The 13316-nt window shown below is 48.0% G+C and overlaps 1 protein-coding gene across 2 annotated transcripts in view; it reads right to left on the bottom strand.

The window, feature by feature from the left end:
* Nucleotides 1–7918: 7918 nt before the first annotated feature.
* Mettl22 (methyltransferase like 22) overlaps nucleotides 7919–13316 on the bottom strand; it is a 19500-nt gene continuing 14102 nt past the window's right edge. For both annotated transcript variants that reach the window (XM_031362036.1, XM_031362040.1), the window contains 4 exons: nucleotides 13020–13100; nucleotides 11363–11465; nucleotides 9581–9749; nucleotides 7919–8018 (listed from right to left, as the gene is read on the bottom strand). In XM_031362036.1, coding sequence (XP_031217896.1) covers nucleotides 7962–8018; nucleotides 9581–9749; nucleotides 11363–11465; nucleotides 13020–13100 — 410 coding nt within the window. In that variant the 3' untranslated portion in view covers nucleotides 7919–7961. The remainder of the gene's footprint in view (nucleotides 8019–9580; nucleotides 9750–11362; nucleotides 11466–13019; nucleotides 13101–13316) is intronic.

Here is a 13316-nt window from a genome sequence, read left to right as displayed (position 1 = left end):
TCCAGGTTACTTCTGAAGCTGGGGATTTTACCATCTGCTCATGGGACTTGGCTTGAGACACTGCAGCTCCAAACAAAGGTTTGGGGAAACTCTGCTAATTAAGGTTGACGTCTACTGAAAGACCCCCAGAGCTTGGGAGAGCCTCACTCAAGTCCCGGGATGACACGACCACCCAATAACTCAGGAGAGAGCGATCTTGCTGCAAGCGCACGAGGTTTATTTGGGATAGGCCGGTACCGGGGTTGAACCAGACTACAAGGAGTAAGGGGTATTTAAAGGGAAAAATCACAAACTAGGGCGGGGGGCGAGGGGGTTACCAAGGAAACATAACAAAAAACAGCGGAAAATTTCAGAGGGACCCAACCCAAGGTATTCAGTTAGGGAGGGGAACATATTCCTTCTAGGAATGTAATCTTCATCTATCGGTAGGCAGGGTGGAGAACCTCGTAAACCAGTAGACCTTCATTCGTAGTTCAGCCCTCATTGTGGATCAGTCAGGAGGGGCAGGTTTCGGGAACCAGAGCCCTGAGGCTCTGAGTTAGCCAAGTTCCTGGAACTGGCTACTCCACGTTTTTGGCTTGTTACATTTCTATTAACACATTTCCCTTTTCATTAACATGCTTTTCCCCAAATTTCTAAATCTCCCAGTCTTTCACTACCATTGACCAGTTAGCCTTTTGGGGCTCGGCACATAACAGGGGACTCCCTTCATTAGTGGGGCTTTTCCTTCTCTGACTGTATCTGGGAAATTCTAAGCCCCCACATACACTTCTACCTGAGGAATGTTACATAGCCTCAATTAGATCACAGGATCAATTTCTATTCTCCTGATAAGGGCCTGCTCAGCCAGCACCTGAGATACCCAAAAGGGTTCCCCATGCTAATGAGGCATTTCAGTACTCTAAGTCCCCACCCACTGACTTTTGCCAATCCTGGATGTTCCTACCTTCAGTCCCCCAAAACTTTATAAATCTTAAACCACCCTGATTGATCCACCTCCTGATAGCTGTTCCCGGTGTGGTCATTCACTGTATGCACTCACAGGACGTCCAAATCCTCCTCCCTCTTGTCGTCTCTGCTTCCACTGCCCTTGGGGACCATGTACTGTATAGGTGGACCATTCACAAGATGGGGAGACCCACTCAAAGGTTCCTACCTTTCAACACTTAGTTGTTTCCTGAATCCCAAAGAAGTAAGAAAAAGGCTGGGACCACATCTTATTCTTGGCAGGACTAGCCCTTCTACTCATCCTAGGACAATGGAATCGCCAGATCTCCTCCCCACTTGGCCGCTGACCTCCGTCCTCCTTTACAGGCAGCCAGAATGAAGAAAACACTGGACTTTTGCTTTCAAGATGATAGACCAAGGTTTAAACGACATGCTTGCTATTTCTGAGCCCCATGACCTTGGCTAGCCCACGTAAGCCTTGGCTTATGAGCACCTTAAATGGATATAGAATCTGGGGATGTAGTTTAGAGGTAGTGTGCTGCTTAGACTGTATACACCCTGGGTGCCATCTCATCACTGCCAGAAATAAAATAGGTAAAGAGTTATAATACTCAGATAACTGAGACCAACGGTCAATAAATGCTTAAGTCTTGAGGGTGTGATTTGAATTTGGGTACAGAAGTAGCTGAGTGCTAAGGTACACAGAACTACTGTCCATCAACTGCATGATATGATCATGTTCCTGAAGGAATCTTAAGAGTCCTCGGGGACTCACTTTGGAGTGGCTGCCAAGGTGGGAACCTTCAGATGCCTTTCTCATGCACCTCACTGTAGATTCATGAAATTAGGATGCCACCTTGTGGTGAGAACTGTTACAGACATCCAGCAGGATGAGGGCGTTGTTCTCCAGCCTTGGACCACAGCGGAGGAATCTTATCTCCAGGAGTCTTTTTCGCCCCCCTGGTGATCTCAAGATGGGATCAAGAACAAAAACGAGGGCTAGGACTGCAGTTCTGTTGCTTGAAGGCTCACCTTGAACCCAAGAAGCCCTGGCTTCTATCCCTAGCACCACATAAACTAGATGTGCTAGTGGATCTATAATCCTAGCAATCAGGAGGTGGAGGCAGAAGGATTATAACTTTAAGGTCATCTTCAGCTATCTAGTGAGTTTGAGGCCAGCTCGAACTACATGAGGCTCTGTCTTAAAAAAATGAGAGATAACACATGTCAAAGTCTTACTTTATCAATGAAGGACTAGACAGGAAAACATTCACCAAAGGACATGAGAACCTAGGGAATTTTATAGGTAATGGGGTTGGGGCGAAACGATGAGGCACAAGCACTATGAGGCATAGACTCAATTAATGTCCTACAGGGCAAAATCATGGTTTCCATGGGAACTATGACTCAATGCAGAAAAACACCTTGTGGCTTTAGTTTTAATGGTGTTGTAAAACTCACACATTCTAATCAACAATGTATAAAAACATTCTTGTCAAGGTCTTGGTCTAAGGTCACCTTGCACCTCACTTCTGGACATTGAGTCATCCTTCTTTATGCTCCCTGACATTATGTATGGATAGTGGCTTCTCAATTAACTGTGAAGTCTTGTCTCCACAGAACTACTGTTAAGTCGAAAATGCGTCAACAGAAAGAAAGCACTTAGTAATACCTAATTCCCCCAATACCTTAACAGTGTGGCAAAACAACAGATCGATAGCTCCGTGGTAAAGCTGGGGTGGAGTCCATTTAGGGGCCGTATGCATCAGATATGATATCGATAGCCCCGTGGTGAAGCTGGGGTGGAGTCCAGATATGAATCAGATGCTCCACTGGGTGTAGCTCCCTAGTGAGAGGTGGAAGCCCCTCCCCCATGTCGATGTAGTTCCTAGTTAAATACCCAGCACACACAAAGATTCTGATAGACATGTGTAGAATGACTACAGCCTCAGGCTGGGAGATGAATGCAAAAGCCAGCTGCAATGCCCCCTGCCCTAGGGGTGTCTGAGGCCCCCCACCTTGGGGGTGTCTCTATCTCAGGCTGGCTTTGAATTCCCCGAGTGATGGAGGAGGCCCAGTGTTGAATCATTCTATATACTTTGGTACTCAGAGTGTTCCTAAGTACAGGATCTCGCAGGCCCAAATCCAACCTGAGAACTGCTCTACCAATATCTTTCTTCAAGTCTTTCTAGGATCTTTAGGCTAAAATTGTTTTTGCTTTTCTAAATTGGCGACAGAGCCATACTTCAAAAGAATGGTTGGTTTGAGCCACTTGCTTAAGGCTTGCCGCTTGGGAGAGGGCTGCTTTGTGATATGTGCAGTAAATTGATTTATATCCTCCTTTCCCAGCCACACAGGCTTGCTCTGTGGAGCTCTGGCTTTCTAGGAACTCACTATATACCTCAGCCTTGCCTTGGATTCAGAGATCTGCCTCTCAATATTTTATCATTTTAATCAATTAAAAACAAAACAAAACAACCTGGGGGCTGGAATGATGGCTCAGTGGTTAAGAGCATTAGCTGCTCTTCCAGAGGACCCAGGTTGGATTCCAGGGACATATCAGGATGTTTCACAACTATTTATAAACCCCATTCAAGGTACTGGACACCCTCCTTGCCTCTGCAAATGGTACTTAGACATGGATGCAGGAAAAACACTCAGATACATTAAAACAAAGCCACTTCAGAAACAACATACACCAACTATAACAAAATATGTGGCCCATGCTTCTAATCCCAGCACTTTGGAGGCAGAGGCAAGCAGATCTTCATGAGTTCAAGGCCAGCCTGGTCTACAGAGAGAGTTCCAGGACAGCCAAGGCTACATAGAGATACCCTCCCTGGTCACAGTGACTTCAAAGTAAAAATTATAGAGAGCCACAAAGAGAGGATATTGGTATTACAATTTCCTTGACTTTTGTCTGTTTGTCTTTTCTTTTTTTTTCCTTTTAGACAGGGTCTCTTTTTATGTTGCCCTGGCTGTCCTGGAACTCACTCTGTAGACCAGGCTGGCTTCAAATACTCAGATAGCTATCCATCTCTGCCTCCCAAGTGCTAGGTTTAAAGGTGTGCACCACTGCTTCTCAAGTTTCTTTTGGAGCAGGGGACCAAACACGAGCCATTTCACTTAGTGAGTATTTGCCTTCTGTATAAGAGGCCAAACAGTGAAACACATAGATCACAGAAGCCAATTGTGTGCAAGCCAAGAATGCACCACATTAGAACAGTATCTGTCACCCACTGAAGCATCCCCAGTGGCAGAACCTTAAACCACCCAATGAAGATCCTCATGGTGCCCTGGAGAAAAGAGTCTTACTTTTACACAGTTGAATTTGATGCTAAAAGAGGCCTGGGCACTTGCCAGAGGCCACCTGGGTAGCGTGCAGCAGATCCAGGACTCGGACCTGAGTTGCCTATTAGAGTTGGTGTTATTACTAAGATAGGGTCTATTGTAGGCTGACCTTGAACTTGCTCTGTGGCAGAGGCTGGCCTTAGTCTTCTAGTCTTCCTGTTTTCATCTCTCAGATGCTGGGGTGGTAGGTGCATGTACAGCATGCTCAGCTTCTATATATGTTTTTGGGGTGGTTGCTGGTGGTACATGTGTTCATGTTGAGGCCAGAGGTCAACCTTGAGCGTTGTTCCACAGGACAGTACCTAGCATGGTTTTCTTCTTTAAATTTTATCAATTTATTCTCTCTCTCCCCCCTCCCTCTTTATGTATCTATATATGTATGTGGGCACATATGTGTCATGCATGGCATGTATGTGGAAGTCAGGAGGACAACTTGTAGGAGTTGGGTCTCTCCTTCTATCTTGTGGTTCCTTGGGGATTAAACTCAGCAAACTCAGGCACCTTTACCTGTTAAGTCATCTCACTGGTCCATAGCTTGTTTATTTTAATATTTAATATTTTATTTTTATACATACAAGTGCTTTGCCTACACACACACGCAGTATATATGTATACTGCTTAAAGAAGCCAGAAGGAAGAGAGAGCATCAGATCCCTATAACTGGAATTAAGGTTGTAAAATGTTGGGAATCCAATCCAGGTCCTCTGCAAGAGCAGGCAGTGATCTTAGCTACAGAACCATCTCTCCAACCTTGGTTTTTTGTTTTTTGTTTTTTTGTTTTTTTTTTGAAATGGTCTCTCACTGGCCTGAAACTCAATAAGCAGACCAGGCTGTTTGGCCCATGAGCCCCAAAGATCTCTGTGCCTTTGCTTCCTCAGACTTGGGCTTACAAGTGAGTGTTACCATGCCTGGGGACCAAACTCAGGTCCGCATTACTGAGCCTTCATTGTTGTTGAGACAGGTTCTCATGTAGCTTGGGCTAGCCTCAGACTTACTCTGCAGTCAAAGTTGATTGTCTCCCCTCCACCTTTCCCAGTGCAGGGTTTAAAGATATGTGCTCAATTTTATGCAGTGCTGGAGACTAAACTCAAAGCTTTATGCATGAGAGGCAACTGACTCAAATCCCAAGCCCTGAGTGTGTGTGTACCCAGGAATGACACACTGCAGCTTTTGTGTTGCCCATGTGCTCTGGACCAGCATCATGGGCCACTTGGTGGGCAGAGTTAACTGTCTAGCCCTGTCTAGGAACCAGGTTAGACATGGCAGCGTCTGGACCCCTGCTGATTCTCATCTGAAAAGCTGGTGGGAGAGCAGAGGGATACAGCACCATGTTTTGTTGATTTGAACAACCTTTTCTGTTCAGGCTATGGTTGAGCAGCCATGTCATCTCCTTGGGTCCTATATTTCTCAGAAAATGTTGGAATGTGTCAAGAGAAGAATTGAGTCCAATGACCTGAGTTAATTACCTAGCATGTATTTCAATGGTTTGATGATTCTGAAATACCACCTCAAGTAAGCTCTGGCAGAGGCTGTCTGGAGGCTGTAAAAACACGGGGCAGGAAGCTCTGATAGCGCTGTGAACTACAGCCAAGATGAGTTCTGGGCTGCATCAGGAAGAAGCTCTTAGGACAGTGGCCTAGACATAAAAGCAGCCTGCCCTCATGAGCTAGGTGAAGAAGCTGAGACCATTCTGTTGCTTGGGGCCAATCACACCCAGGGGCTAGGGAACTGCCACTCACTGGGCCTCCTCTCTGGTCCTTTGTTTTGCTTTGTTTTTTGAGATTGGGTTTCTCTATGTAGCCTCTGAAGGTTGGTCTCAAATTCACATAGATCCACTTGCCTCTGTCTCCCAAGTACTAGGATTAAAAGTGTGTGCCACTAGCCCTTTGTGAGGGTTGTCTTGAAGAGCATTTTATTTCAGAGGGAGAGACCGTCTCTGTGTTATGGTATATGTGCTTGTTAGTATGGCTATACGTACACCTGCACACAGATGTGTGTGGAGGCCAGAGGTTGATGCTGGGTATCTTCCCTCTGTTGGTCTCTACCTTTATAGTCTCACTGAACCTGAAGCTCACTGAGTTGGCCAGACTGGCTGACCAATGACCTGCCTGTCTTCCCCCAGTGTCTATTCAGTACATGTTGGAGGCAGAGGATGGTATCAGGCATCTTCCTCAATTGCTCTTCACCTTATTTTGAGATAAGGACTCTCCCAGAACCTGGAGCTCACTGGTTTGGCTTGGTTGGATGGCCAATGAATTATAGATATGTGCCCATCTTTGCCTGCCCCCACTCCCCTCTGCAGGGCTGTGCCTAGATTTTGTCAGTGTTGGGGATCTGAACTCAGGTCCTCAAGCTCTGTTACAAGCAGCCATTTTACCAGCCCAACCTTCAACTTTCATTCTCCTGCCTCGACTGTGGCACAATCGATCAATCTCATGATAGAAGTACCATTCAGTCCTTGGAATCCAGCATGCAGATAGCAGTATCTAATATCTATAAAAATGAGAACAAAGATCTCACCCACCAAAGTCTACAGTTCTGAGACACTGCTTGCTTTTTGGTTTCTGTACATCCATGTCTGGTTGTTCTTGCTGAGGTGTCAACATAGGGTGTGGATTTTGTGCTCAGTACTGCACTTGGGTTCAGAACACTTGTGCAGTCACTGGCTGGCTAATTATCCATGACAGGGTTTTTCTGTGTAGGTGTCCTGGAACTGGGTCTGTACCAGGCTGGCCTCAGATTCAGGTCCGGCTGCCTGTGCTTCCTGAGCTCTGGGATTCCAGGATGCACCAGCATACCCAGCTAACTGTGGATTCCTTGTAACACTGGCATCATAGCTATGTTCAGTCACATCCGTTTTTACATGGTGCTGGGGAGAAAATTCAAGGGTGCCATGTATCTGCTAGACAAGCACCCCACCAACTGAGCTAGATCTTAGCCCACCTCTGTGTAGTTTTCTAAGATTTATTTATGTATGTGAGTACACTGTAGCTGTATTCATCATGTGGTTGTTGGGAATTGGATTTTTAGGACCTCAGCTGGCTCCGGTCGGCCCCACTTGCTCAGATTAACTCTGCTCACTCAGTCCCTGCTTGCTCTGGCCCAAAGATTTATTTATTAGTATACATAAGTACACTGTAGCTGACTTCAGACACACCAGAAGAGAGCGTCAGATCCCATTACTGATGGTTGTGAGCCACCATGTGGTTGCTGGGATTTGAACTCAGGACCTTCAGAAGAGCAGTCAGTGCTCTTATCCGCTGAGTCATCTTGCAAGCTCCCTCTATGTAGTTTTCAATGGAACCCAGGACTGCACGCATGCTGGGTAAGTGGCCAGTCCTACGAGCAGATGGAGCATGAAAGTGACGGCAGAGCCATGACCCTGTCCAGGGAAGTATACCGTGCACACAACCAGTGCAGACAGGCAGTGTTTGCTTACTTTGACCAAGTGGCTCGGGAGCACTCAGGAGCTGTGTGACAAGTGAAGACTGCAAAGCCACCACACTGAGCAATTATACGTTTGGGTTATTGTTGTAGGCAGTGATGGGCCCCAGGAAACCAGCTGGGGTCACGCAGGGCCACTCACTGTATTTAAAATGACAGCATCTCAAGGGCAAGATGGCTGAGGGTTTATCTTTATTTGAAATACATTAAGATAATAGTCAAGAGGTTCCAGAGGTAACTCCTACTGCTGGTTCCACGATGATCTTCCAGAGCTCCTGTAACACACAGAAATGAAAGATTCTGAGGTTTCACAAAGCAGAGCCGTAACACCAGGGCAAGGCCAGAGCCAGGAGCTATTCCTCCCCGTCTCTGAGACTCCAGCCATTATATATATTATATTATACAGTCTGGAAACTAGCCACAGGATACTGGGTTGTCACATTGTCACAAGGGACTGAAGGGATGGTAGCAGGTGGCCAGTATTGCCATTTGGGGGCCTTAAGCAGTCTGCAGTGCTCTACTTCCTAAGGAGGAACACAGGAAGGAGCACGAGAAATCTGGCCTTCCTGACACTGTCTTCCCCTTTCCTGAGAATGAGGCCTGATCTCCACAGCCAAAAGGCAAAGAGAACAGAAGATGCCAGATGGACTTCTGTGAATCCAGCTCCTGGTGATTTTCAGGGTAATTTTGGGTTTTCAAATTTACTCTAAGTGCTGGGTTAAGACGCTGTAATAGCAGGTGCCTTGGCTCCAAGATGCCGTCTGTCCCAGATCTGCCAGTTCCTGGCTGGGTATGCTAAGACAGTGGACAAAAGGTGTGTGGCACTGACACATGCTGGCTCCAACTGCTGCCGGATTGCCAAGAGCCTCATATGAGCCTTCATGCTTGGCTAGAGGGGCAAGGCTCCTTAGAGCTAATATGCCCATCAGCAACACAGTTAAAACCATCAATTTGACAGGATCTAGAATTATTGAGACAATCTCTGCGTGTCTGTGGTGGAGTTTCTAGATTGGTAAATTAAGGTGGGAAGGCGCATCCTGAATGTGGGTGGTGCTGTCCTGGGGCCTGGCCACTGATTAATAAAAGGGAGAAAGCAAGCTGAGCACCACCATTCATCGCTCTCTGACTGCAGATACAAGGTTCTGGCTCCTGCAGTTCCCTACTGTGAAGGACTGTCCTCCAACTGCGAGCCAGAACAAAGCCCCCTTCCTGTTTCACCAGACACCCGCCAGGCCCTGCCTCCTCAGCACTCCCAGATCCTTCCCACTTCCCGAATGACCCTCTGCCTTGTGGTGGTTTGAACTGGGAATGTCTCCCACAAGCTCCTGTGTCTGAATACTTGGTTCCCATCTGGGTACACTGGTTGGGAAGGTTGGGAAACCTTTAGGAGGCAGAGCCTTGCAGAGAAAGAGGAAATGGGTCCCTGTGTACAGGGTAGTCCCACTTCCTGGTCCCTGCTTCCTGAGAGTGGACACAATGTGACTACCTGCCCCTGCTCCTGTGGCCTAGTCTTCCCTGCCATGTGACTGTACCCTCTAGATAGGAGACAGAGTAAAGCTGGTTTCCTGAAGTTGCTTTGTTTGACGATGTCACTTCAGTAAGGAGGAGAGTCTCTGGTGCCCATCCCTCCGCCAGTTTCCTCTGGTGTCTTAACTGCCCACAGAGAACCTGAGACTTAGCCACAGAGCTGCTGTGGTTCTGTGACTGCTGAGAACAGGTTAACCCCCCTCAGGGATCCCAGTGTTAGGCCTACAGCATCTCCGGGGCAGACCATGGGTGGGACGGTAGGCCTGGCCCATGGCTTTGCTTCCCACCACCCTCATGAGGCTGCATCTACCAACTGCCGGATGCGTTCGTAGACGAGCAGCTGTGGGAAGGAGGCCTCCACAGGCTCCACCATGACGCGCAGCCTGCCATCAACCAGCTTCTCCAATGAGTCCAGGGAGGCACGGAAGTGATCGTAGGCTTCGCACGTGACGTCCAAGTGTCTCAGTGTGAAGTTGAACCTGTGGATTGACCAGCAGCAACACGTCATCACAACAGAAAGGCTTCTGCTTCCTGCTCACAGCTTGCTTCCTGCTCAGTTCATGTTCTCAAGGTTGGCCTTTAAGTGTCTACTCTGCACCCAGCCTTTGAGCAAACTCTTTCCTGAGCCTCCCAGAATGGCTGCTGGCTCTAATTCACAGATGTGGTCATAGGGAGCTGACCTCAGTTGCAAAGACGGCACTCTGGATACCAGGCCCTGCAAATGGATCCTGGGCAGACCTGCTGGCTGGGTGCCGAGGATTGGGTTCTGTCTATGGGATTGGGAACCATGATGCTGTGGCAGAGGGATGCACAGAACATGCTTGTGGGTGTGTGTATACATGTGGAGCCAAGAGGACATTTTCTTCTACCTTCTATGTTGACACAGGTCTGTCTGGTAGTTGCACCCAGGCTTGCGATCTGGAGGCCACTCCACCTGCTTGGCATTTTCTGGGTGCTGGGAGGCTCCCCCTGTCTTACGAGTGTTTCACCTGCTGACCCACCTCCGTGACCCCTTCTTCTTCTTTTTTTCTCAAATCTTCTATTGTGAAAAATCTCAAATATCCAAATAAGCGAGAACTGTGTAACCAGTTGCCATTGCCAGCTTCAGCCATTGCTGATTCTGGGCCACTCTGTCCCCCATTTACCCAGAGTCCTTCCCATCTCCCTCATTAACAAACAAATGCCAGATACCCCAGCATTTCTCCAGCAAATAATGTCTGCACATGTCTGGGAAAAGGAAACAATTCTTTCCTCAAAGTGAAAATAACAACTTTTTGTTTAGTTCTTGTTTTTTTGAGACAGATTGGCCTGAGATTCACTATGTAACTGAGGCTGGCCTGGAGCTTCCAGTCCTCTAGGCACTATGTCCCAAGCGCTGGGGGCCACTATGCCCAGCCAAACAACAACTCTTTAAGCATCATTTACAGTTCAGCTTTCCCCATTTGCCCCAAGTCTCTTGTTTACAAACTGTAGAGTGGGGATCACAATGACGAGGGTCTTTCCTTCTCCTGGTCACTGTCTGAAGGAGAAGCCCGGGGTAAACAGGCTGGGATGAGAGCCCGAAATGTTTAGCTCTGTCCAAAAATCTGGTGTGGAAGCAGCAGGGCTGAAGCCAAGAGATGTCGTGCGGGGGCTAGCACACAGTAGGAGGGCAGTGTGCGGGAATATGTGGCTTCACAAGAGAACCCTTCCTTCCTATTTTTATGACTAAGCATTTCAATTTTTCATTTTTAAGTTTTGTTGAAAACTTAGGAACACAGAAAACCAGAGTAAAAGTGATGCTAACGGCAGGCTTGATGACAATGGCTTTAGCACATGGGAGACAGGCACGGCCTGGTCTGGGGCAGGTCCCCTCACTGTCTCACTGTGGCTTTGGGACATCATCCTCATGTCTCACAACCTCCCTGCTCCATCTGAAAATGGGGCTGGGCTGGCAGAGCCTGACAATAGAGCTTAAAAAGACTAAATGCGGGGAGGGAGATGAGGGGGGAGCCCCAGCCAAGCACACAGTAGGTATATGACAGGCACAGTGACTGCAGTGATACCCCATCTACTGCACCGAGGGACGCAGCTGTGGGGTGGCATAGCTCACCTTTTTTCCACGGACAAGATGGCGGTGCAGGCATTTTTCAGTCTGTGGACCAGTCGGGAGAGTGTGTTAAAAAGAGCGTTGGTTAAGTCATCATCGTAGAACACTGGGGAAAGAAGGGGGTTAGGAAAAAAGTGTACCTTTGGCAGAGGTCCATTCAAAGGGATCCATGGAACCACTTTGGAATGGCTCCTTATCATCACAAACCACATTAGCCACTGAGGAGGAAGGCTCTGGATAGGTGCTTCTAGGATGTGTCTAAGAGCGAAGTGAGGCTCGCTCTCTCAAAGTCCTGGCTACAGCCTCTCAGAAAGTTACTGTTAGCTGTTCTACACGGCAGACCACAGAAAATCAAAGCCACCTCACCACAGTCTGCTGACATTCAGAAGGCTGAGGATGGAGCAGGCATGAATATTCTGACCTTCCGTGTGTGTGTGTGTGTGTGTGTGTGTGTGTGCGCGCGCGCGCGCGCGCGTGCACGCATGCGTGCGTGCATGTGTGTGATGTGTCTAAGCCTGTAGTCACCTCCATAGGCCTTCATTAACTCCACTGTGGACTGACAGGCACACAAAATAGGAACTTGGTAAGTTGGGGGTAGTGACTTTGGGGACACACAGATGGTCACTATCTGTCCGTAAATAACTCCCACCAAATTCATCTTCCTCAGTGAGATAAAGTTGAAGGAGTGATTCTCTGGGCTGCTGATGCCTCCCACTGCAGGGCAGGTGCTAACCTGATATCTCCCTGAAGAGGTCACTTAGAAAAGGTCAGGGGTTGGGGGTTCCTGCAAACCCCAGGGCTGGCAGAGTAACAATCCATGCGAGCAAGAAGGACATGTAGTTCAACAGGACTTAGTGCTGGTGCTGGCTCACATGGACACAGTTTGTCACGGGCCAGGTTATTTTAGATGTTTTTTAAAAAAAGATTTATTTATTTATTTTATGTATGTGAGTACATTGGTGTGCTCTTCAGACACGCCAAAAGAGGGCATGGATTTGATTACAGATGGTTTTGAGCTACCATGTTGTTGCTGGGAAATGAACTCAGGACCTCTGGAAGAGCAGTAAGTGCTCTCAGCCACTGAGCCACCTCTCCAGCCCCTATCTTAGACATAACTAAGTGCAGTAAAACTTTGGAAAAGGTCTCCTGGTGACAATTATCTCAATAAAGCTTAAGGTGTGACTACATCAACACTCCTCTGCAAAGTCCATGTGACCTCTTCCATAAAAATAGGTGGTATACCTTAAGGGATTAAGGGAGGGTGTGGTGTGGTCTAGGTCATTCCAGAGGTCACTAAGCTACCAAGTATATGTGACATCTCCCTATTGACTAAGAAACAAAATTGAGGCCAGACAGTGGTGGCACATGCCTTTAATCCCAGCACTTGGGAGGCAGAGGCAGGAGGATTTCTGAGTTCGAGGCCAGCCTAATCTACAGAGTGAGATACCCTGGGTGTGGCCTGGCCCTAGAGCTAGTACAGATCACTGGGCTGCTAACTACATCCGGCCTTCTGGGTGGCAAACAGGTTCCCATCTCCTCTGCTGAGGAGGCAACCCAGAGCAGCTAACATTCCTGCTTTCCCTTGCGCCCCCTACCCTAGGGGATACTGTGACACACACAGGTGATGACAAGGACAGAGGATGATAGAGGGTCACCTCACCTTCGGCTGCAAGCAGCACAGTGGTGTGGTCATACAGGTCAGCAATTTCTTCTTCTGACCAGCTGAAGGGGACTTTGGGATCTGCCAAAGAAGAGAAGACTGAGTAGTCCAGTGCTTCCTGTGCTGGGCACCAGATCTTACTGCAAAGTGACTGAAGGAAGCTTTGGAACAAGAGACAAAGCTGAGCTGGGTGAGCTGAGCTGAGCTGGGTGAGCTGAGCTGAGCTGGGTGTGCTGAGCTGAGCTAGGTGTGCTGGGCTGGGTGAGCTGAGCTGGGTGAGCTGAGCTGAGCTGGGTG

Source organism: Mastomys coucha, unplaced genomic scaffold (assembly GCF_008632895.1).
Source record: "Mastomys coucha isolate ucsf_1 unplaced genomic scaffold, UCSF_Mcou_1 pScaffold12, whole genome shotgun sequence".
Lineage (NCBI taxonomy): Eukaryota > Metazoa > Chordata > Mammalia > Rodentia > Muridae > Mastomys > Mastomys coucha.
The sequence above is the reverse complement of the archived record's forward strand: the minus strand, read 5'-3'. Positions and strand labels throughout refer to the sequence as shown.